At 49.2% G+C, this 22,311-nt stretch overlaps 1 protein-coding gene across 1 annotated transcript; it reads right to left on the bottom strand.

Moving 5' to 3' along the window:
* Positions 1 to 530: 530 nt before the first annotated feature.
* lclat1 (lysocardiolipin acyltransferase 1) lies at positions 531 to 15,525 on the bottom strand. The gene is made up of 6 exons (XM_055636131.1): positions 15,248 to 15,525; positions 10,046 to 10,211; positions 9,162 to 9,360; positions 4,545 to 4,691; positions 2,901 to 3,017; positions 531 to 2,553 (listed from the first exon to the last, which is right to left on the bottom strand). Exons 2-6 carry the CDS (start codon positions 10,208 to 10,210, stop codon positions 1,775 to 1,777), a joined length of 1,407 nt encoding a protein of 468 aa, XP_055492106.1. The 5' UTR covers position 10,211; positions 15,248 to 15,525; the 3' UTR covers positions 531 to 1,774.
* Between the last annotated feature and the right edge of the window lie 6,786 nt (positions 15,526 to 22,311).

Here is a 22,311-nt window from a genome sequence, read left to right as displayed (position 1 = left end):
CATCTGCAGTCTTGTGCCTTTCACCTTTCCAAAGACTGGTTTCAATTCCAGAGTCATCTAATTCCCTGAGTTTTAATTCTGTATATGCCAGGGTGGCGTACAAATAACTAGTTAGAGACCGATGTTCCAGTCCGCTGGTTTCATCGCCCAGACAGGACGAAGAAACCAGTGGCTTCTGCTGAGGCTGTTCCAATCCCAACTCAAGTCTGGATCCAAGCCATCGCGTAATTTCTTAAACGCCAGAGGTGTGCAATGAGGCAAAGAGAAGCAGGACATGTGTGACACGTCCACACATGAGTCAGTACCAATGCCAGGATCACACGACGTCGGGGAGGCGGAGGGCAGCCCCTGGCATCTGAGCCTTTCCACAGCACCTCCTAGACGGATCGTGGAAAGCCTCGCGGTCTGGGAGAGGGAGTCTGCACCAACTCGCCGCCTATCCCGTCCCGTCCCTCTGTCAGGGCAGGCAGGATCCCAGGTCCCGGTCGGTGCGTGACCTTGTTGCAGTGAGACTGAACCGACAGGCCAGATGAAGTGAAGTTATTTATTGGTGTCAGTGCTTGTCATAAAAAGTATACAATCCGTGTATAAAGTGAAGCCAGCGGGCGGCTCTCACATCAGCAGAGCTCCAGAGAGACCGATCACAAGCAAACGGAGATCCCCCCCCCCCCCCCCCCCATAACAAAAGTCAGGAAGCCAGCCATCCGCCCTGCCCACCCACGGCAGCAGCAGCTGGCAGAGGCACCCCCTCTCCACATAACCTGCTCACTCAGGTTATACAACCCAGTATCTCAGACCCCCGTGAGTCCCAACCAGGCACCAGACCTGAGCGACAGAGGAAAGGGCAGAGAGGGCACAAACACATTGGAACACATGTGCAAACCTAGACATAGGACAAACCAGTGGGAACATATTTGTTTTACACAGTACAGACCCACACACCCTGACCCCCACTGGGAGACGGGTCCCACACACACACTGACCCTCGCTGGGGACAGGCATAGAACTGTTATTCCACTGATGCTTGACAGAGATTTGCTGAATCCCAGCGCTAGAGCAGGTGAGGTGCCGAAGCGAAGGTGCTCTCTGGGTTTGCAGCTTCCACGGCGCTCTGCGCCCGAGCTTTTGCTTTGAGTGTCCTGGCTGGTGTAATTGTCGTTGGATCTGGAGACAGAACCCAGCGACTGGCCATGTAGTGCAGCACATCCCTCTCTCCGACACACCCCGAACAGTCCCAGCTCTCAGGCAGCAACTGTACAGCGGCAGGCGGCTGCCGACAGCTTCCCCCACTCTGCTTCTCTCTCCAGGGACGCCGCCTGACCGGACTTTGTTATTTCAGAATTCAGGCATCTGGAGCTTTTGATTTTCAAACGCGTGAAGGACGGAGCATGAATGTGGGGAAGCCCCGGGACTGGCTGGATGGATGGGAATGGACGGATGGAGGGGGTGGGGGGACAGGATTGGATGGGCCGGGTGAGGGTGGGGGGCAGGATTGGGTGGACGGATGAGGGTGGGGGCAGGATTGGATGGGCCGGGTTGGGGGTGGGGGGCAGGATTGGCTGAACCTGTGGCCGGAGTCCTGGCATTGGGTGGACGGACGGATGGGGGGGGGGGGGGGGGAGGGAGGGTAGCCCAGCGGTTGGCAGGACCCGTGGCTGTAGCCCAGGGATTGGCTGCAGCGGGAATTGCTGGGATTGGCCGGGCGGTGGGAAGTCCCGGCATTGGGCGGGGCAGGCCGGCGGGTGGACGGGAAGGCCGGCGGGTGGGTGGTCGGTCAGTGCTTCTTAGAGCGCCTCCTGTGCAGCGCCACCTCCATCATCTCGATGCCCCCGAACAGCCGCTCCTGCAGGATGAAGAGGATGGCCATGGTGGAGAAGTACCAGCGCGCCAGCGTGTAGGACCACAGCAGCACGACGCTGCCCGCTACAAACGCTGTCCAGTACACCATGGAGAACAGCTTGATGAGGAAGACTCTGCCCCTAGACTTGCAGGGAGGCACCCTGCTGCCCCGTGGCGGCTGCTGCCTCTGGTCCCTGCGCCGGCCCCGGTTTACCACCTGCCATGCCTCGTCTCGGCTCTCACTCGGCCTCGGCCGCTCCCGACGCCGAAACCTACCCCAGTTTGGAGCCCACCTGCGCCGGTGGCTCTGGCCCTGATCCCGGCTTTGGTCTGGGACTGCCACATTGTGATCCTCATTTTGATCCGGACCCTGGTCTTGTTCCTGATCTGGACTCTGATCCTGATCCTGCTCCTGATTCGCGCTCCGTGTCGGACTCTGGTCCGGGGAATGCTGCGGACTCAGTTCCTCGTCCAGGCCCCGGAAGGAGCGGTTTCCCTGGTAGAAGCTGTGCAGCAGCTTCTCCTTGTCCTGCCAGCACTGTTCGCACCACTCCTGCAGCCCCTCCAGGGTGACGGGGAGGCTGGCAGCCGCGTGCCGCCTGACGTGGAAGTGAATCTCCTTGGGAAAGTTGCCGCCGAAAAGGTCCTTCTCAGATTGCGGGATGTTGTAGGGATAGGCCACTGTCACATCATGGATCGCATCCACGTTGGACCCTGAGGCAGAGTAAGTAAGCAAAGGGTTACTGGGGGACCTGAAAGCTTTACCCTCTAGTCTTTGACGTTTCCCACCCTGGGGAAAGGCTGTCTACCCTATCCAGACCTCCCAAAATTATATATAGTCATATCAGGTCTTCCCACAACCTCTGTTGCTCCAGAGAAAACAACCTCTTCTAACTATATCCTGGGGACAGTGGAGGGGTGGCGGGGAGTGAAGAGGCATGATGGGGGAAAGCAGGTGTGTGGGGGTGGGGGGGAGTGATGGGGCCACCTGGGGCAGGAAGGAGGAACGGCGGAGGAAGGGGTGACAGGTGGAGATGTGGGATTGCAGGAGGTCACCTCACCTTCGCGCAGCTGGTTGACGATGAAGGCGAAGCCGGTGGTGCGGGGATGGAGAACGTACTCGTACTTGGGGAGGCCTCGGGACTCAGCAAACCCATCACTCCGCGCCACGGTGGAAGCTGCGGGGAGAAATTACAGCACCTTCAGCCCAGGGGGACCACCCCACCCCCACCCCCACCCCACCCCACCCACCCACACCCAACCCCCCTAACCCCACCTACCCTCACCCCACCCCCCCTAACCCTCACACCCACCCCCAACCCCACACCCTCACCCACCCCCCCTAACCCCACCCCCACCCCACAGACCCACCCCCCCCCGACACCCACCCCCACCTACACACACCCCACACACCCCCACCCCCACCTACCCAATCTCACCCCACACACCCTCACCCAACCCCCCCATCTCACCCCCAACCCCCACCCACCCTCCCCCACATTCCCCCCATCCTCACCCCCCCCCCAGACCCACCCCCCTAACCCACACATACCACCAACCCCCCCCACCCCCCAATCTCACCCCCACCCCCCCAACCCCACACCCACCCCCCAAACCCTCACCCACATTCCCCTAATCCTCACACCCAACCCCAACCCCACACCCTAACCTCCTAATCCCACCCACCCTCACCCCCCTAACCCTTGCACCCAACCCCACCTACCCTCACCCCCACTCATCTACCCCCCTAACCCCCCCCCTCAGCCCCATCCCTCTAATCTCACCCTCCATCACCCCCACACATGCACATAACACTCCCAGGAGAGGGATCTGGGGAGAGGGGAGGGTTGTGCATTTTCTATTCTCCTGTTGCTCCCTGTAACCCCCACGCTGTGTATGGAATGATGAGTCCGTTTCCAGGTGATGTGGACAGTGAGGAGGGTTGTCAACATGACAGCAGGATCAATATCAGGTGGAGCATTCAGCAGAGTGCTGGCGGGTGGAATCTGATCCTGGCCAGTGCAAGGTGATTAATTCTGGGAGGACATACACTGTAAATGTGGGTCATGAAGGGATGTTGATGGACAGAGTGACCCTGGGGCCCAAGTCACAGCTCCCTGAAGCAGCAGCTCAGGGGAATAGGGTGGTGAAGGAGGGATACGACCTGCTTGCCTGCACAGGTTGGACACATAGAATATAAGAGTTGTGACATTACACTGCAATGATATAAAGCACTGGTCAGGTAGCACAGAGTGCTGAGTGTATTTATTGTCACACTACACGAGGGATGTGATCACGCTGGAGAGTATGGAGGAGACAGTATTGGGGAGAGATTGTAGGCATTGGACTTGTTTACCGTGGCAGACCTATGTAATGTTATGTGGGACAGACAGTCTGATCTGTTGCTCTATGACTCGCAATCTCCTAATCACTCCAACTCTCCCCTTCTCTCACCCATCTCCGCCTTCCTCCCTCTCAGCCCCATCCCACACCCTCTCACCACCCGTACTTAACTCTTTCCCACAAATCCTCCCTACCATTCAACTTTCATCATAGCCCTCCTTTTTTCCCCGCAGGCTGGTGGGAGGGAGCCCCCGTGCGGGGAGAGGGGTTAGGGGGGGTGGGGGGGAGAGGGGAGGGAGCCACGGCCATGGATGGGCTGGGGAGCCCTGGGCAGGGGGGCCTCAGCCGGCCGTTACACTCACCTGTCAGGTCGGTGCCCTCGGGGAACATGAGCAGCTGCAGGGGCTGCCGGATGTCACAGAAGTAGTCCAGCATGACCTTCATGTGGTCCTGGTCCTTCTCCCACTGCCGCTCGATGAAGATGAACGCTGCCACTTGCATTGCCCAGCCTGGGGGGGGGAGACACAGAGTCCCAGTGAGCACAGTGATCCCAGTTGCTTGTACCCGACCCAAGCCTCTTCTTCTGACCACAGCCTCAATATCCCTTGTTATCCTGGGCTCCCATTATCTTGCTTGCCTTGGCCATCACGCTGACAGGAACGCGAATACTGTGACCTTTTGCCATCTCACCGTGCAAAGCCTTCCTTTGCCAGACAGCCTTTTGCCCACAAACAACTTAAACCATCCAACTTTTGCAAGCTTCTGTCTAACACCAGCAACATTCACCGTGCCCCAATCCAGAACTTTAACTCGTGGTGCAGTTCTATCCTATTGTATAACTATTTAAAAATTAACAGAACCACAGACACTGACCCCAAAGTGCTACCCTACTAACACCTCCATCATCCAGATCAAACTTCACCCTCTCTCTTGTAGGAAACGCACAAAATCCACCACTTCAAAACCGTTAACACTCCCATACCTGGTCCACATTAAGATAGTTAAAACCCCCCCTACAATGAAAACCCTATTATCCTCGCAACTCTCCACAATCTCACAGTATATTTGTTCCTCTAATTTGGGTGCCAAAAGTACAAAGCCAACAAGGTGATCATCCCCTTCTTATTTCTCAGCTCCTCACTGGAAAACCCCTCAGTAATTTAATCTCACACTACTGTCGTGACGTTCTCCTTCAACAAAAATGCAACTGCCCCTCCTCCCTTTCCTCCACATCTATGGCATCTGGGCCCTGGAACATAAGCTGCCAGTCCCTGTTGTTTGCTGCATATACCTGGGCTGTATTAGATGACCCAAATTACATTACCTCACCCTTATTGGGATTAAATTCCATCTGCCTCCGCCCCGCCCAACTTTCCATCTCTGTTCCTCAGGCAACCATCAATGCTATCTGCCACTCCACAGATTTTTGTGCCGTCAGCAAACTTACTTGTCAGACCATAGACGTTGTCATCCGATTTATTAAAAGCACCAGGCGTGCCAGGAACAATCACTGGGACACACCACTGTTTGCAAAGTCTAGTCAGAAAAACACCCCTCCTCCATCACCCTCTCCTATCACCTGGTGAATTTTGGATCCAGTTTGCCGAAACACCTTGGATCCCACATGTCCCAATTTTCTGCACCATTCCGCCTTGCGGGTCCTTGTCAGAAGCCTTGCTGAGGTCCAAGTGTTCTTTGGGACCTCCTAAAAAATCCCTCCAATTTCTGGAGCAGGATTTCCAATGCACAAACCCATGCTGACGTCCTCGAATCAGTTGCTGCCTTTCCAAGTTCCCTTGATGGGCGAGATAGAACAGTGTAGAGGGTGTTTCACTGTGTCTAACGCTGGGAGTGTGTGATGGGACAGTGTAAGGAAGCGCCACTCTATCTTACCCGTGCATTGGAGTGTGCAAGACGACAACAAAGACGGTTTGTTGTGCGTGACCCGTGCTGAAAGAGTATGTAACACAACAGTGTAGAAGGACTTTCACTCTGTGTATAATACTGGGAGTGTGGGGTTCATGACAGAAGACCCCTGGTGGCGATCCCTGGAAGTGACGACACGATGTACTCTGTGACGCGTCGGGCGACAATTCTGTTAACATGTTGTCTGACGACAGAAGCCAACAGCGAGCTACATCGTCTGACACACGAGCGAACGAACTGGGAGTGTGTGACAGGGCAGTGCAGACTGTAGAAGGAACCTTACCTGTGTATAATACTGGGAGTGTGTAACACGACAGTGTGGAACAACCTTCACTCTGTGTTGAACTCTGGAAATGTGAGATGGGACACTGTAGAGAGATCTCACTGTGTCTGAGCCTGGGAGTTGGTCACAGGATAATGTAGAGGAAGCGTCAATCTGGGTCCAACCCTGGGAGGGTGTGATGGCACAGTGTGGAGGGAGCTTCACTCTGTATGACCCCTGGTATACCTTTATAGACACTGTTGGGGGGTCGTGGGTACATGGTAAGGAAAGGTTTAGAGGGTTCTGGGCCACACGCAGGTACATGGGACTAGCTTAGATAGAGCACCTTGTTTGGCATGGATGAGTTGGGCCGAAGGGTCTATTTCTCTGTGACTATTATAATTCAGGGAAAACAGCAATAGCAGCACAAGACTGGGTCCCAGCACTGCAGGAAAGGGTGTAGTCAGAGATTGGTATAGGGGACGCATTGGTTAGGTGGACAGACAGGAGATCCTGTGACTACAAACAGGACATCAGGATAGTGTGTTGCCTCCCTGGTGCCAGGGTCATGATGTCTTGAAACGCCTGCAGAACATTCTCAAGGGGGAGGGTTAACAGCCAGAAGACGTTGCGTACATTGGCACAAATGGCATGGATTGGAAAAGGGATGAGGTCCTGCAGAATAAATATAGGCAAACGGTTAAAAAGCAAAACCTCAAGGGTAGTAATCAGTGAATTATTCCCAGCCATGTGCTCGTGAAGGTAAGGCTAAGAGGACAGGACAGTTGAAGGCTGAGGACAGGACAGCTGAGGCGTAGTTACTGGGAGCAGAGGTTAAGATTTTTGGACATTGGGATCTCTTCTGGGGGCAGAGGTGACCTGTACAAGAGGGCTAGGCTGCACCTGAACTGGAGGGGGACCAATATCTTGGCAGACAGATTTGAGAGTGCTACTAAGGTGGTTTCAACTAGATTCGCAGGGAAACAGGATACAAAGCAGTAGTGAGGCAGGTGGGCTGGAAATTGATAGAAGAGTCAATGACAGCAAGTTGTGTGCATGGACAGGCAGGAGGCTGCCTGGACTCTGGCACCAGGGCAACGCTCAAGGACCCGAGCTGTAGGGAAAGGTTGGGCAGGCTAAGACATTATTCCTTGGAGCACAGAAGGCCAAGGAGCCAAGGATTTATATAGGTGTATAAAACCATGAGGGGAATGGGGTGAATGCAAATTGTCTTTTTGTTCCACACGGTTGGGGAATGAAGAACTAGAGGCATAAATTTAAGATGAGAGGTAAAAGATTTAATTTTTCACACACAGGGTTTGTGGGCCTATAGAACAAGCTGCCAGAGGAAGTGGTTGAGTAATTTACTGCATTTGTTTTATTCTGCCATGAAATTTCCATCAAATTTGCTCTTAAATAAGTGGGTTGCCACGTGGACCAGAGCTTTTAACTGTTGACTAGCTAATTTATTATGTTTATCGTGTTGTGGATCAGCTCAGTTACACGCCTGCCTACTTGACCTTCATGGTGAACACTAAACAAAGAATCATTTCCTATTTCTGCCTCCTCCTCGTCATACGTCATCTGTAAACTTTAGTGGAACAGGTGGTGAAATGTACACTTTGGGGCATTGATCGAGTACAAGAATTAGAAAGTCATGTTGCAGCTTTATAAAATGTTGGTTGTGCCTCCTCTGGAGGGTTGTGTGCAGTTCTGGCTGCCCATTACAGGAAGGGTGTGGAGGCTTTGGAGAGGGTTCAGAAGAGATTAACCAGAACGCTGCTTGGATCAGGTGGTATTAGCTGTTGGGAGGGGTGGAACAGATTTGGATTATATCCACTGGAGCATCAGAAACGGAGGGGAAACCTAACAGAGGTTTATAAAATTATGAGAGGCATTGAAAGACTGTCAGAACCATCCCAGGATGGAAAGGTTAAAAACTAAAGGGGACAGCTTTAAGGTGGGAAGGGGAAAGTTTATAGGAAATATGCAGGGTGAGTTTTCTCTTTACACAGAACGTAGTGGATTCATGGAGTGGTGGTAGAAGCAGACACAGTGGTGGTGTTTAAGAGGCTTTAGATAGGCTCATGGATATGGATCACCAGCAGGCAGAGGAGATTAGTTTAGCTTGGCATCACGGTCTGCAAGAACATTGTGCTCCTGTGCTGCACTGTTTTATGTTCTCCAAGGATGACTGAAAGCGTACAATTACCCAGCCCAGTATGGATCCAAGACTTGTGTTGTCCTCGCACCTTACTGCTGTCTGAGACGGTGCCCCTGACCCAAGACCTCTTGACAAGGGGAAACATCCTCTCCGCACCAAAGACAATACCAGCCTCCACTCTTACAGCAACCCCTCCGCCTTGGAGACCGTATGGTGAATCTGCACTGCACTCACTCTGTGCCACTCCTTTTCCACCACGCACCTGTGCTTCAGTCCCACCAGACCCACTCCCGCAACCCTTTTACCGAAGCATCGATGACTGCATTGGTGCTGCCTCCTGCACCCATGCAGAACTCCACAGTTTCATTACATTTGTGGCCAATTTCCACTATGCCTTCAAACAAATTTTCCATAACTCCACACTTGACCTTTTCCAACCAATCTACACTTGCCAGTTACATTGTCACAGATGGAAACGGGACCTTTCTCCCCACCCTGTCTTGGCCTCTCATTGACACCACTGTGCCAACTCTCTACCCGGCCTCCTTGAGCCAAGTACCCACCAGCCCTGCTCTATCCCATCCACTCCTTGCTCACACTCCCAACTCGACAATGCCGGGCACTAACCAAAGCCCGGGATGGCTTTGAGTGATGACTTGAGGCAGATCTTTTCCATGCGGAGGTAGCTGTATCGGAGCAGGCAGTTCCACAGGTACATCCAGTCCAGACGAGTGCGGTGGTTCATGATGATCACGCTGCGTTCGCCAGGGATGAAGCCGTCGCCCGTGATCACCACTCGTACACCGAACACCATCTCCAGCAGGGCCTGTCAACAGAGCAGGGCTCAGCGGCAAACAGGCAGGTGCCAAGACCATTACATGCCCACCCCCCCCATTCATGCTATACCCCCTATCCATGCACCCCCAATCCCCCCACATGTGCACATCCCCCCCACACATGTGCACCCATCCCTCCCTTGTGCACCCACCCGTGCACCCCCCCCCCACCACCCACCATGCACCCCCCCCCCCCCCCCCACTCATGCACCCAACCCCCACCCATGTGCTGAGAGTGGAACAGACAGGGCAGAGGGGCTGGACGGATGGTGGGGTGGATACGGGTGGATACGGGTGGACGACTGGAAAGGGGGAGGCAGGTACGGGAGGGGGAACAGGAGGGGGGGGGGGGGGTGATCAGATTAGTGGGGAGAGGCCAAGCGGGGGAGGAGGTAAATGACTGACATGCGGAAAGTGTAAGTGGGCGGGGTTGGGCAGTGATGGACAGCTGCCGGCAGGTCCCGGGTAAACTGCTGGAGGTTTACTGATGGAGGGGGGCTCCTCCCTTCCCCGGTACCTGCACCCTCCACAGGGACGGTGCTGGGGCTCGAGCAGGAGAACGACAACTCGATGGCCACAGAGAGGATGGTCTGGGGTTCAGCTTTCTCATCCAATACAAAGGCAGGAGCAGGCAAGAGCCAGCGCGGACAGTCACTCACTCACTCACTCACTCACCACAGGGAAGGTGAACCACACAGCCACAACACGGTCGGTGACCCAGCGATACCACGGCAAGGACACCAGCATGAGGGGTAGTAGCGGGCCCAGCATGAAGACGCTGCCAAACAGGCTGCTGAGGAACAGCAGCAGCAGAATCACAGTCCCTTTCAGAGACACCATCCTGGGCAAGAACAAGACCACAGGTCAGCATCACCCAAAATACAGGTACACGACTAGTGGGGACGGGTCAGTCGCTGTACAACACTGGGATATGGTATTGATTTGTTTCATCAACCCAACAAATCACAGTGTCCTCCATAATGTTTGGGACAAAGACCCATCATTTATTTATTTGCCCCTACGCCACAATTTGAGATTTGTAATAGAAAAAAAATCACATGTGGTTAAAGTGCATATTGTCAGATTTTATTAAAGGATGTTTTTTTATACATTTTGGTTTTACCATGTAGAAATTACAGCTGTGTTTATACATAGTCCCCCCATTTCAGGGCACCATAATGTTTGGGACACATGGCTTCACAGGTGTTTGTAATTGCTCAGGTGTGTTTAATTGCAGCCTTGATGCAGGTGTAAGTGAGCTCTCAGCACCTCGTCTTTCCTCCAGTCTTTCCATCACCTTTGGAAACATTTATTGCTGTATATCAACATGAGGACCAAAGTTGTGCCAATGAAAGTCAAAGAAGCCATTATGAGACTGAGAAACAAGAATAAATCTGTTAGAGACATCAGCCAAACCTTAAGCTTACCAAAATCAACTGTTTGGAACATCATTAAGAAGAAAGAGAGCACTGGTGAGCTTATTAATCACCAAGGGACTGACAGGCCAAGGAAGATCTCCACAGCTGATGACAGAAGAATTCTCTCTATAATAAAGAAAAATCCCCAAACACCTGTCCGACAGATCAGAAACACTCTTCAGGAGTCAGGTGTGGATTTGTCAATGACCACTGTCGCTGAAGACTTCATGAACAGATATACAGAGGCTGCACTGCAAGATGCAAACCACTGGTTAGCTGCAAAAATAGGATGGCCAGGTTATAGTTTGCCAAGAAGTACTTAAAAGAGCAACCACACTTCTGGAAAAAGGTCTTGTGGACAGATGAGACGAATATTAACATATCAGAGTGATGGCAAGAGCAAAGTATGGAGGAGAGAAGGAAGTGCCCAAGATCCAAAGCATACCACTTCATCTGTGAAACACAGTGGTGGGGGTGTTATGGCCTGGGCATGTATGGCTGCTGAAGGTACTGGCTCACTTATCTCCATTGATGATACAACTGCTGATGGTAGTGGCATAATGAATTCTGAAGTGTATAGACACCTATCTGCTCAACTTCAAATAAATGCCTCAAAACTCATTGACCGGCGGTTCATTCTACAGCAAGACAATGGTCCCAAATGTACTGCTAAAGCAACAAAGTTTTTTAAGCTAAAACATGGTAAATTCTTGAGTGGCCAAGTCAATCACCCGATCTTCTAACCCAATTGAGCATGCCTTTTATATGCCGAAGAGAAAACAGAAGTGGACTAGCCCCCAAAACAAGCATAAGCTAAAGATGGCTGCAATGCAGGACTGGCAGCGCATCACCAGAGAGGACACCCAGCAACTGGTGATGTCCATAAATCGCAGATTTCATGCAGTCATTGCATGCAAAGGATATGCAACAAAATACTAAACAAGACTACTTTCATTTACATGACATTGCTGTGTCCCAAACATTACGGTGCCCTGAAATGGGGGGACTATGTATAAATACTGCTGCAATTTCTACATGTTGAAACCAAAATGTATAAAAATGGCCATTATTAAAATCTGATAATGTGCACTTTAACGACATGTGATTTTTTTTCTATTACAAATCTCAAATTATGGAGTACAGAGGCAAATAAATAAATGACGGGTCTTTGTCCCAAACATTATGGAGGACACTGTAATTCCCATCCGTTCCCTCTGCTCCGGTTGTACCTGCCTCCACTCCAGTCCCTGACAGGGGACCTCAGACCCAAACCACTTTCTGCATAACACATTTCCTCCTGGTTTTTATGGTACATTTGCAAAGCCCCATCACCCATGTTTCTTCGCCTCGCCCTTTGTTTCTACTGCCCATCCCTCTCATTCCTCTGCCATCTCCGCTTGTTTACTGAACACAATGTTCCATTTTTGCATTTAGCATGTGAACGTCTGTCAGTTCCCATCCCTGCTCCCTCCCCAAGTGCCTGACGTGTGCAGCAGCGATGGGTGAACATCTCACCCTCCGCCTCTCCGGCCATCCCCACACTCAGCCACTCACTGCCCTGCCAGGCACGTCGAGTGGATGTTGTTGTGTTCTCAGTGTGAGGACAGGTGCCACAGTGGGTGGGCAGCTGCCTCGCAGAGCACCAAGGGATCGCCACAGACTCCCAGGAATTCAGCTGCAATTAAACAGCTCCCACACAGAGTAGGAATGATAAACCAAGTACTATATCAGCCACTCCGTGAAAGGAAACCAGAGACATCAACAGAAAATGTTGGAAAAATGCAGCAGGTCACATAGCTTCTGTTAATAAGTTCATAAGCAGAATTAGACCATTCGGCCCACCATGTCTACTGCACCATTCAGTCATGGCCAATCTATCTTTTCCTCTCAACCCCATTCTCCTGCCTTCGCCCCATACCTTCAAACACCCGTATTAATCAAGAATCTGTCTACCTCCACCCTAAAAATATCAATTGACTTGGCCCTCCACAGCGATCTGTGGCAATGAATTCCACAGATTCATCACCCTTTGACCAAAGAGAGTGGAGAGAAACGATTCATGCTTCAGATCTCTGTCCTTTTGTCAGCACCCTTCGAGCCAGCGCCGCCAATTAATATGATCATGGTTGATCATCCAAAAGGATTTGAGTATAGGAGCAGGGAGGTTCTACTGCAGTTGTACAGGGTCTTGGTGAGACCACACCTGGAGTATTGCGTACAGTTTTGGTCTCCAAATCTGAGGAAGGACATTATTGCCATAGAGGGAGTGCAGAGAAGGTTCGCCAGACTGATTCCTGGGATGTCAGGACTGTCTTATGAAGAAAGACTGGATAGACTTGGTTTATACTCTCTAGAATTTAGGAGATTGAGAGGGGATCTTATAGAAACTTACAAAATTCTTAAGTGGTTGGACAGGCTAGATGCAGGAAGATTGCTCCCGATGTTGGGGAAGTCCAGGACAAGGGATCACAGCTTAAGGATAAGGGGGAAATCCTTTAAAACCGAGATGAGAAGAACTTTTTTCACACAGAGAGTGGTGAATCTCTGGAACTCTCTGCCGCAGAGGGTAGTCGAGGCCAGTTCATTGGCTATATTTAAGAGGGAGTTAGACGTGGCCCTTGTGGCTAAGGGGATCAGAGGGTATGGAGAGAAGGCAGGTACGGGATACTGAGTTGGATGATCAGCCATGATCATATTGAATGGCGGTGCAGGCTCAAAGGGCCGAATGGCCTACCCCTGCACCTAATTTCTATGTTTCTATGCCTTTTGTACTATAACAGTCCCAGTCCTTATTGAGAAAGCTAATATCCCCTTATATGACAGTCTTATTAATCTTGCAGCTGCCTGCAATCTCCTGGCATTTATACTTTTCTAATTCCCATTCCCTAATTGGGGACCTGTTGTACACTGTTAACAAGCTAATTTCTAAGTTCAATCCATATACCTTGTATATATCGACCATAGCTCTGCCTTCAACATCATAATCCCCACAAAACTCATCAGTGATCACAATTGCAGAGTAGTGGATGTAGCCCAGTCCATTACACAAACCAGCAACCCCTTCCGTCAACTCCATCTACACGTCACATTGCATTGGGAAAGCAGCCAACATAATCAAAAACATCCTGGTCATTCCCTCTTCTCCCTTCTTGTGTTGAACACACAATACAAAAGCTTGAAAGCACGTGCCACTAGATTCAAGAACAGCTTCTACCCCGCTAATGAATTGCCTTCTCATATGGTATAGGCGTAGTTTCCAACCTATCTCATTGCTGTCCTTGCAGTTTATTAAATGTACACTTTATCTGTAACTGTAACATTATAGGCTACACTCTTATATTTTTCTCCTTGCACTACTTGTTGTATTTGTTTAATCATATAACCATATAACAATCATAGCACGGAAACAGGCCATCTTGGACCTTCTAGTCTGTGCCGAACACTTATTCTCCCCTAGTCCCATCTACCTGCACTCAGACCATAACCCTCCATTCCTTTCCCATACCTATCCAATTGATTTTTAAATGATAAAATCGAATCTGCCTCCACCGCTTCCACTGGAAGCTCATTCCACACAGCTACCACTCTCTGAGTAAAGTTCCCCCTCATGTTACCCCTAAACGTCTGTCTCTTAGTTCTCAAATCAGGTCCTCTTGATTGAATCTTCCCTACTCTCAATGGAAAAAAGCTTATCCATTGTTTATTGAATGTTAGTATTCAGGTCTAGTATGATTTGACTAGATAGCATGCAAAATATTTTTCACTATGTGGGTGCATGTGACAATAATAAACCAATACCAAAATAAATTGTAGAAACAAAGAACTGCAGATGCTGGTTTATATCAAAGATAGACAAAAAGTGCTGGAGTGACTCAGCGGGTCAGGCAGCATCTCTAGAGATAAAGGATGGGTGAGGTTTGGGGTCGGGACCCTTCTCCGGCACTGGGAGAAGTTACTCCTCCCGATCTGACTGTGCCTGCACTTTGCCTGTATTTGGCCCATATCCCTCCAAACCTTTTCTGTCCAAGTAATGGTCCAAATATATTTTCAAAGTTGTACCTACTTCTATAGCTTCCTGCCATTAATGTATATTTTCCTGTTAAGGGAATATTTGACCTCACAGAGTGCAACACCTCATCTGCTAGCTACCTTCCCTTCACACTCCTTTTGTCATTCGCCATCATAACCCATCTTCCAGACATTACTCCACCCTGAGCCTTTCCTGCACTTTCCCGATCCCTCCCACAACTTTATGTTTGCAATCTACTCCCCTCAATCTTTCCACAATAACTTATTTCATTTCGCACTTTCCACAGTTCTGATCACACGTGTGAGCTGAAGCAACATCACTCCTCTCTTCACAGACACTGCCTGTCCTCAGTGTTTCAGCGTTATGTGTCAAAGAGTAGATTGGTGATGATGGGGCCAAAGTTGGATTTCCAAGGGTGGATCATCTCACCTGACACTCTGGTCCTCGGGTCTTCCGTTTCCTTCAACCCACCCGACAGCGGGAGCCGCTTGTGCTTCTCTCCAGCCCCAAGAAACACTTCAGCCAGTTGTGATTCTGGGCTTCACTGGCTTCACCCCCTTCCCGCTCCAGATGCCCGTCCCTTTCGCCTCTGCTCAATCCAGATATGTCTCCCTATTCCTCTCCGTGTTGCCACTCCTCCCCCTCCCCCTCCCCGGTGCTGCTCCCTCCCTCTCTCCCGCTGGGCTGTGATCCCTCCCTCCCTCTCCCCCCCTCACCCCCTGCTCCGCTCCCTCTCCCTCTCCCCTCCCCCTCACCCTCCCGCTCTGAGCCGGAGCTGCGCCGCCGGAAGCCACCGTGCGGAAACGCGCTGCCGGAACCGGAGGCCCGGGGGAAGGGAGAGCGCGGCGGACCTCGGGTAGCGCTCCCTCACAGCCAAAGATGCTGGAGCCAGTACAGCAACACTGCTATAGGATCTTATACTAGACCCAGTACAGCAACACTGCTATAGGATCATATACTAGACCCAGTACAGCAACACTGCTATAGGATCTTATACTAGACCCAGTACAGCAACACCGCTATAGGATCTTATACTGGACCCAGTACAGCAACACTGCTATAGGATCTTATACTAGACCCAGTACAGCAACACTGCTATAGGATCATATACTAGACCCAGTACAGCAACACTGCTATAGGATCTTATACTAGACCCAGTACAGCAACACTGCTATAGGATCATATACTAGACCCAGTACAGCAACACTGCTATAGGATCTTATACTAGACCCAGTACAGCAACACTGCTATAGGATCATATACTAGACCCAGTACAGCAACACCGCTATAGGATCTTACTAGACCCAGTACAGCAACACTGCTATAGGATCTTATACTAGACCCAGTACAGCAACACTGCTATAGGATCTTATACTGGACCCAGTACAGCAACACTGCTATAGGATCTTATACTAGACCCAGTACAGCAACACTGCTATAGGATCTTATACTGGACCCAGTACAGCAACACTGCTATAGGATCTTATACTGGACCCAGTACAGCAACACTGCTATAGGATCTTATACTGGACCCAGTACAGCAACACTGCTATAGGATCTTATACTAGACCCAGTACAGCAACACTGCTATAGGATCTTATACTGGACCCAGTACAGCAACACTGCTATAGGATCTTATACTGGACCCAGTACAGCAACACTGCTATAGGATCTTATACTGGACCCAGTACAGCAACACTGCTATAGGATCTTATACTAGACCCAGTACAGCAACACTGCTATAGGATCTTATACTAGACCCAGTACAGCAACACTGCTATAGGATCTTATACTAGACCCAGTACAGCAACACTGCTATAGGATCTTATACTAGACCCAGTACAGCAACACTGCTATAGGATCTTATACTAGACCCAGTACAGCAACACCGCTATAGGATCTTATACTAGACCCAGTACAGCAACACCGCTATAGGATCTTATACTAGACCCAGTACAGCAACACTGCTATAGGATCTTATACTAGACCCAGTACAGCAACACTGCTATAGGATCATATACTAGACCCAGTACAGCAACACTGCTATAGGATCTTATACTAGACCCAGTACAGCAACACTGCTATAGGATCTTATACTGGACCCAGTACAGCAACACTGCTATAGGATCTTATACTAGACCCAGTACAGCAACACTGCTATAGGATCTTATACTGGACCCAGTACAGCAACACTGCTATAGGATCTTATACTGGACCCAGTACAGCAACACCGCTATAGGATCTTATACTAGACCCAGTACAGCAACACTGCTATAGGATCTTATACTAGACCCAGTACAGCAACACTGCTATAGGATCTTATACTAGACCCAGTACAGCAACACCACTATAGAATCTTTGACTAGAGCTAGTATACAGCAACACCGCTATAGGATCTTATACTAGACCCAGTACACAGCAACACTGCTATAGGATCTTATACTAGACCCAGTACAGCAACACCGCTATAGGATCTTATACTAGACCCAGTACAGCAACACTGCTATAGGATCTTATACTAGACCCAGTACAGCAACACTGCTATAGGATCTTATACTAGACCCAGTATACAGCAACACTGCTATAGGATCTTATACTAGACCCAGTATACAGCAACACTGCTATAGGATCTTATACTAGACCCAGTATACAGCAACACTGCTATAGGATCTTATACTAGACCCAGTACACAGCAACACCGCTATAGGATCTTATACTAGACCCAGTACAGCAACACTGCTATAGGATCTTATACTAGACCCAGTACAGCAACACTGCTATAGGATCTTACACTAGACCCAGTACAGCAACACTGCTATAGGACCTTATACTAGACCCAGTACAGCAACACTGCTATAGGATCTTATACTAGACCCAGTACAGCAACACTGCTATAGGATCTTATACTAGACCCAGTACACAGCAACACTGCTATAGGATCTTATACTAGACCCAGTATACAGCAACACCGCTATAGGATCTTTGACTAGAGCTAGTATATAGCAACACCGCTATAGAATCTTTGACTAGAGCTAGTATACAGCAACACTGCTATAGGATCTTATACTAGACCCAGTACAGCAACACTGCTATAGGATCTTTGACTAGAGCTAGTATATAGCAACACCGCTATAGAATCTTTGACTAGAGCTAGTATACAGCAACACTGCTATAGGATCTTATACTAAAGCTAGTACAGCAACACTGCTATAGGATCTTTGACTAGAGCTAGTACAGCAACACCGCTATAGGACCTTTGACTAGAGCTAGTATACAGCAACACTGCTATAGGATCTTATACTAAAGCTAGTACAGCAACACCGCTATAGGATCTTATACTAGAGCTAGTACAGCAACACTGCTATAGGACCTTTGACTAGAGCCAGTATATAGAAACACCGCTATAGGATCTTTGACTAGAGCTAGTACAGCAACACCGCTATAGGACCTTTGACTAGAGCTAGTATACAGCAACACTGCTATAGGATCTTATACTAAAGCTAGTACAGCAACACCGCTATAGGATCTTATACTAGAGCTAGTACAGCAACACTGCTATAGGACCTTTGACTAGAGCCAGTATATAGAAACACCGCTATAGGATCTTTGACTAGAGCTTCGTATCTTTGCTCACAGCCCAGTCCCCCCGCCCCTTGCAGTGCTGCGCTCCCTCACCGCCGCTCTCACTGTGCCCATATCTGAACTACTTGGAAAACAAGAACACACACGCCAGGCTGACTGCAACTTAACATTCAACACCATCATGACATCTTTCAACTCAAGGAACCGAGTCTCTGCTCATCCCTCTGCAAATGGACCTTCAACTTCATTAGCAGATCTGATCATCATCAATACGGATTGGTAGTCAGCATAGGGCACCTCAAGAGTGTTTATTTGTTATGTGTACTGACAACAGAACAATGAAATGTTCCAAGGCTGTGTGCGCAGTCTATTGCTCTACCAATGATTGCATAGCCAGACGCAGCTCCAAGGGCTCTTTAAATTTCCCAAAGATGCCACCATAGTTGAACAAATAATGGGTAATGAGTCACAGAAGGGATATCAGAATCTGGGTGAGTGATCACAGAATAACAACCTTGCTCTTAACATTAGCAGACCAAGGAGCTGATTGTTGACTGCATGAAGGGAAAGCAACAGCAAGTTTCTGGGTGTATGCATCTCTGATGATCTGTCCTGGACCACACACCATTGATTCAATTACAAAGAAAGCTCACCAATATCTCCACTTCCTCAGATATTTGAGGAAATATGGCATGTCAAAGAACAATCTTGCAAACTTCTGTAGGATGGAGGGCATACTGACTAATCGCATTGCAGCTTGGTTCACTAATTCAAATATCCAAGATCAAAGATTTCAGAAAGTAGTAAACATTGCCAGTCCATCACAGGTATTGACCTCTACCATTGAAAGGATCTACAGGGATCACTGCCTCAAGACAGCAGTGATCAAAGACGAGCACAAACAAGCCACACTCTCATCTTGCTACTATCTTTGGGAAGTTCAAAAACTTGGGAACTTACCTCCAGGTTCAAGAACTTCTTCCCTTCTACCATCAGGCTCTTGAACCAACCTGCACAACCCTACCTCATACAGAACTCCTATTGATCTTGCACTATTTAGGTTGCACCACATAGTTTGGCGTGCACCATCATGATCTAGTTTACCTCGAATACCTGATAATTTATTTTATATCTATTTGATGTATTGCATCTAGCATTTCTGTAGAACTGCAGCAAAGTAGAATTTCGTTGTTTCGTGCAGGTGACAATTACATCCTCTTGACTTCAATATATTCAGTGACTCTCCACTGCCCAATGTTCTTTTCCTCATCACACTCCTAAATGTCTTACCCCATGTCTCTGTGACCTGCATTCTCGATTTCCACATCCCTGTACCAGGCTTCTGAAGGATGAATGCAAATACATTGGAAGCAGTTGACATGAAGTTTATTAGACTAATGCCGGGAAGGAGTGGGCTGAATGGAGGGCAGATTAGGCTTATATCCACTGGAGATGGGCACAAAGTTCTGGAGTAATTCAGTGGGTCAGGCAACATCCTGGGAGAAAGAAAATGTGACATTTTGGGGCAGAACTCTTCTTTACAGGAGTTTGGTCGTATGTATGAAAGGGGCCTTGACTGAAACGCACACGATCTTGAAATGTCTCGACAGCACCGACCTGAAGACCTCCTCTCGTAATGGAACCCAGAACTAGGATTCATACTTTAAAAATAAAAGACAGTGAATGAAAATAAATGACGTGAAATATAGGCGATACGTCTTTGGAACTCTTCCTCAAATGGAATTGGAAGCAAGAACTTTGAATATTGTTAAGGCAGGAAAAGATTCTGGATGAGTAATGGGGTGAAGGATTCCTGGGGCGAGCAGGAATGTGGAATTGACATTAATCAAATCAACAGTGTACTAATTAATCACCAGAACTGGCTTGAGAGTCGAATGTCCTCCTCAAAACTCACGAATGCAGAGAATTACAAAGGTTCACTTGCTAACATTCATAGAAACATAAAAAATAGATGAAGGAGTAGGCCATTCGGTCCTTCAAGCCTGCACCGTCATTCAATATGATCATGGCTGATCATCCAACTCGGTATCCTGTACCTGCCTTCTCTCCATACCCCCCGATACCTTTAGCCACAAGGGCCACATCTAACTCCCTCTTAAATATAGCCAATGAACTGGCTTCAACTACCTTCTGTGGCAGAGAATTCCACAGATTCACCACTCTCTGTGTGAAAAATGTTTTTCTCATTTCGGTCCTAAAAGATTTCCCCATTATCCTTAAACTGTGACCCCTTGTTCTGGACTTCCCCAACATCGGGAACAATCTTCCTGCATCTAGCCTGTCCAACCCCTTAAGAATTTTGTAAGTTTCTATAAAATCCCCCCTCAATCTTCTAAATTCTAGCGTGTACAAGCCGTGTCGATCCAGTCTTTCTTCATATGAAAGTCCTGACATCCCAGGAATCAGTCTGGTGAACCTTCTCTGTACTCCCTCTATGGCAAGAATGTCTTTCCTCCGATGAGGAGACCAAAACTGTACGCAATACTCCAGGTGTGGTCTCACCAAGACCCTGTACAACTGCAGTAGAACCTCACTGCTCCTATACTCAAATCCTTTTGCTATGAATTCTAACATACCATTCGCTTTCTTCACTGCCTGCTGCACCTGCATGCCTACTTTCAATGACTGTTGTACCATGACACCCAGGTCTCGTTGCAACTCCCCTTTTCCTAATCGGCCACCATTCACTTGAAGAAATCTTATTTTAGTTTAAGTTTAGTCTAAGAACAGTCTCAGACCCTCCAACCCAGTGAGTCAAAGCAGAGCACCAATGAACCTTTAACATTAGTTCTGTGTTATCACACTTTCTCCTCCTCTCTCTACACATCAAGGGCAATTTACAGAGGCTAATTGACCTACAATCCACGTGTCTTTGGGACGTGGGAGGAAACTGAAGCACCCAAAAGAAAACCATGCGGTCACAGGAAGTATGTACAAACTCCACGCAGACAGCACCCAAGGTCAGGATTGAACCCTGGTGTCTGGCGCAGTGAGGCAGCAGCTCTACTAGCTGCACTACAGTACCACCCTAACAAACAAGCAAGCATTGAGCCTCCACAGCTGTCTGGCCTGGAGAATTCATGATCCACAACTCAAATTCCACACAGCCCAGATAAGCTCACCCTATCCTGAAATACTATGTCATCTGATTCTCGCAGGGAAAATACCCTCACTACTCTTCTCTCTATCTTGTTACCATAAATATCACCCTTCCTATTTTTGTACTCCAATGAATTTCGACACTAGCGATGCCTCTGCTGCCCAAGAATTAACCCAGTGAACCTGCTCTCCACTGCTGCCAATACAAGCACGTTCATCCTTAAATTTGGAAACCTGGCCTCCTCTGGACAAGGGGGTGGGGGGGGGGGGGGGGGGAGACTACTGTTGGCAGTGCAAGTCTGCAGCAGGAGTTTTGAATCATTTGGCAGGACACTGAATATTCTAACAAACCTCTACAGATGTCTTGGCAGTTGCATCACACCCGGTGCAGCGATTCCAACACACGGGAATGCAAGAGGTTGAAGAGACTGGCGGATTCAGCACCAGCACAGCCCTCCACACCATGAAAAGCATCTACATGCGGTGCTGGCTAAAGGCAGCAGCAACTGTCATCACCAACTTACCACCAACCGGGCCATGTCCCCTTTTCATTGCTACCATCAGGCAAGGGGTACAGAAGCCTGATGTCACATACCACTGGGTTCAAGAATATATTTTCCTATAAGCACTAGGGTCTTGAACCAATCTGCACAACCCTAATCAGCAACTAAACACTAGACTATCATGCATCTCTGGAGAGAAGGAATGGGTGATGTTTCGACCCAAAACGTCACCCATACATTCTCTCTAGAGATGCTGCCTGTCCCGCTGAGTTACTCTAGCATTGTGTG

The sequence above is a fragment of the Leucoraja erinacea genome, chromosome 5 (assembly GCF_028641065.1).
Source record: "Leucoraja erinacea ecotype New England chromosome 5, Leri_hhj_1, whole genome shotgun sequence".
Classification (NCBI taxonomy): domain Eukaryota; kingdom Metazoa; phylum Chordata; class Chondrichthyes; order Rajiformes; family Rajidae; genus Leucoraja; species Leucoraja erinaceus.
The sequence above is the reverse complement of the archived record's forward strand: the minus strand, read 5'-3'. Positions and strand labels throughout refer to the sequence as shown.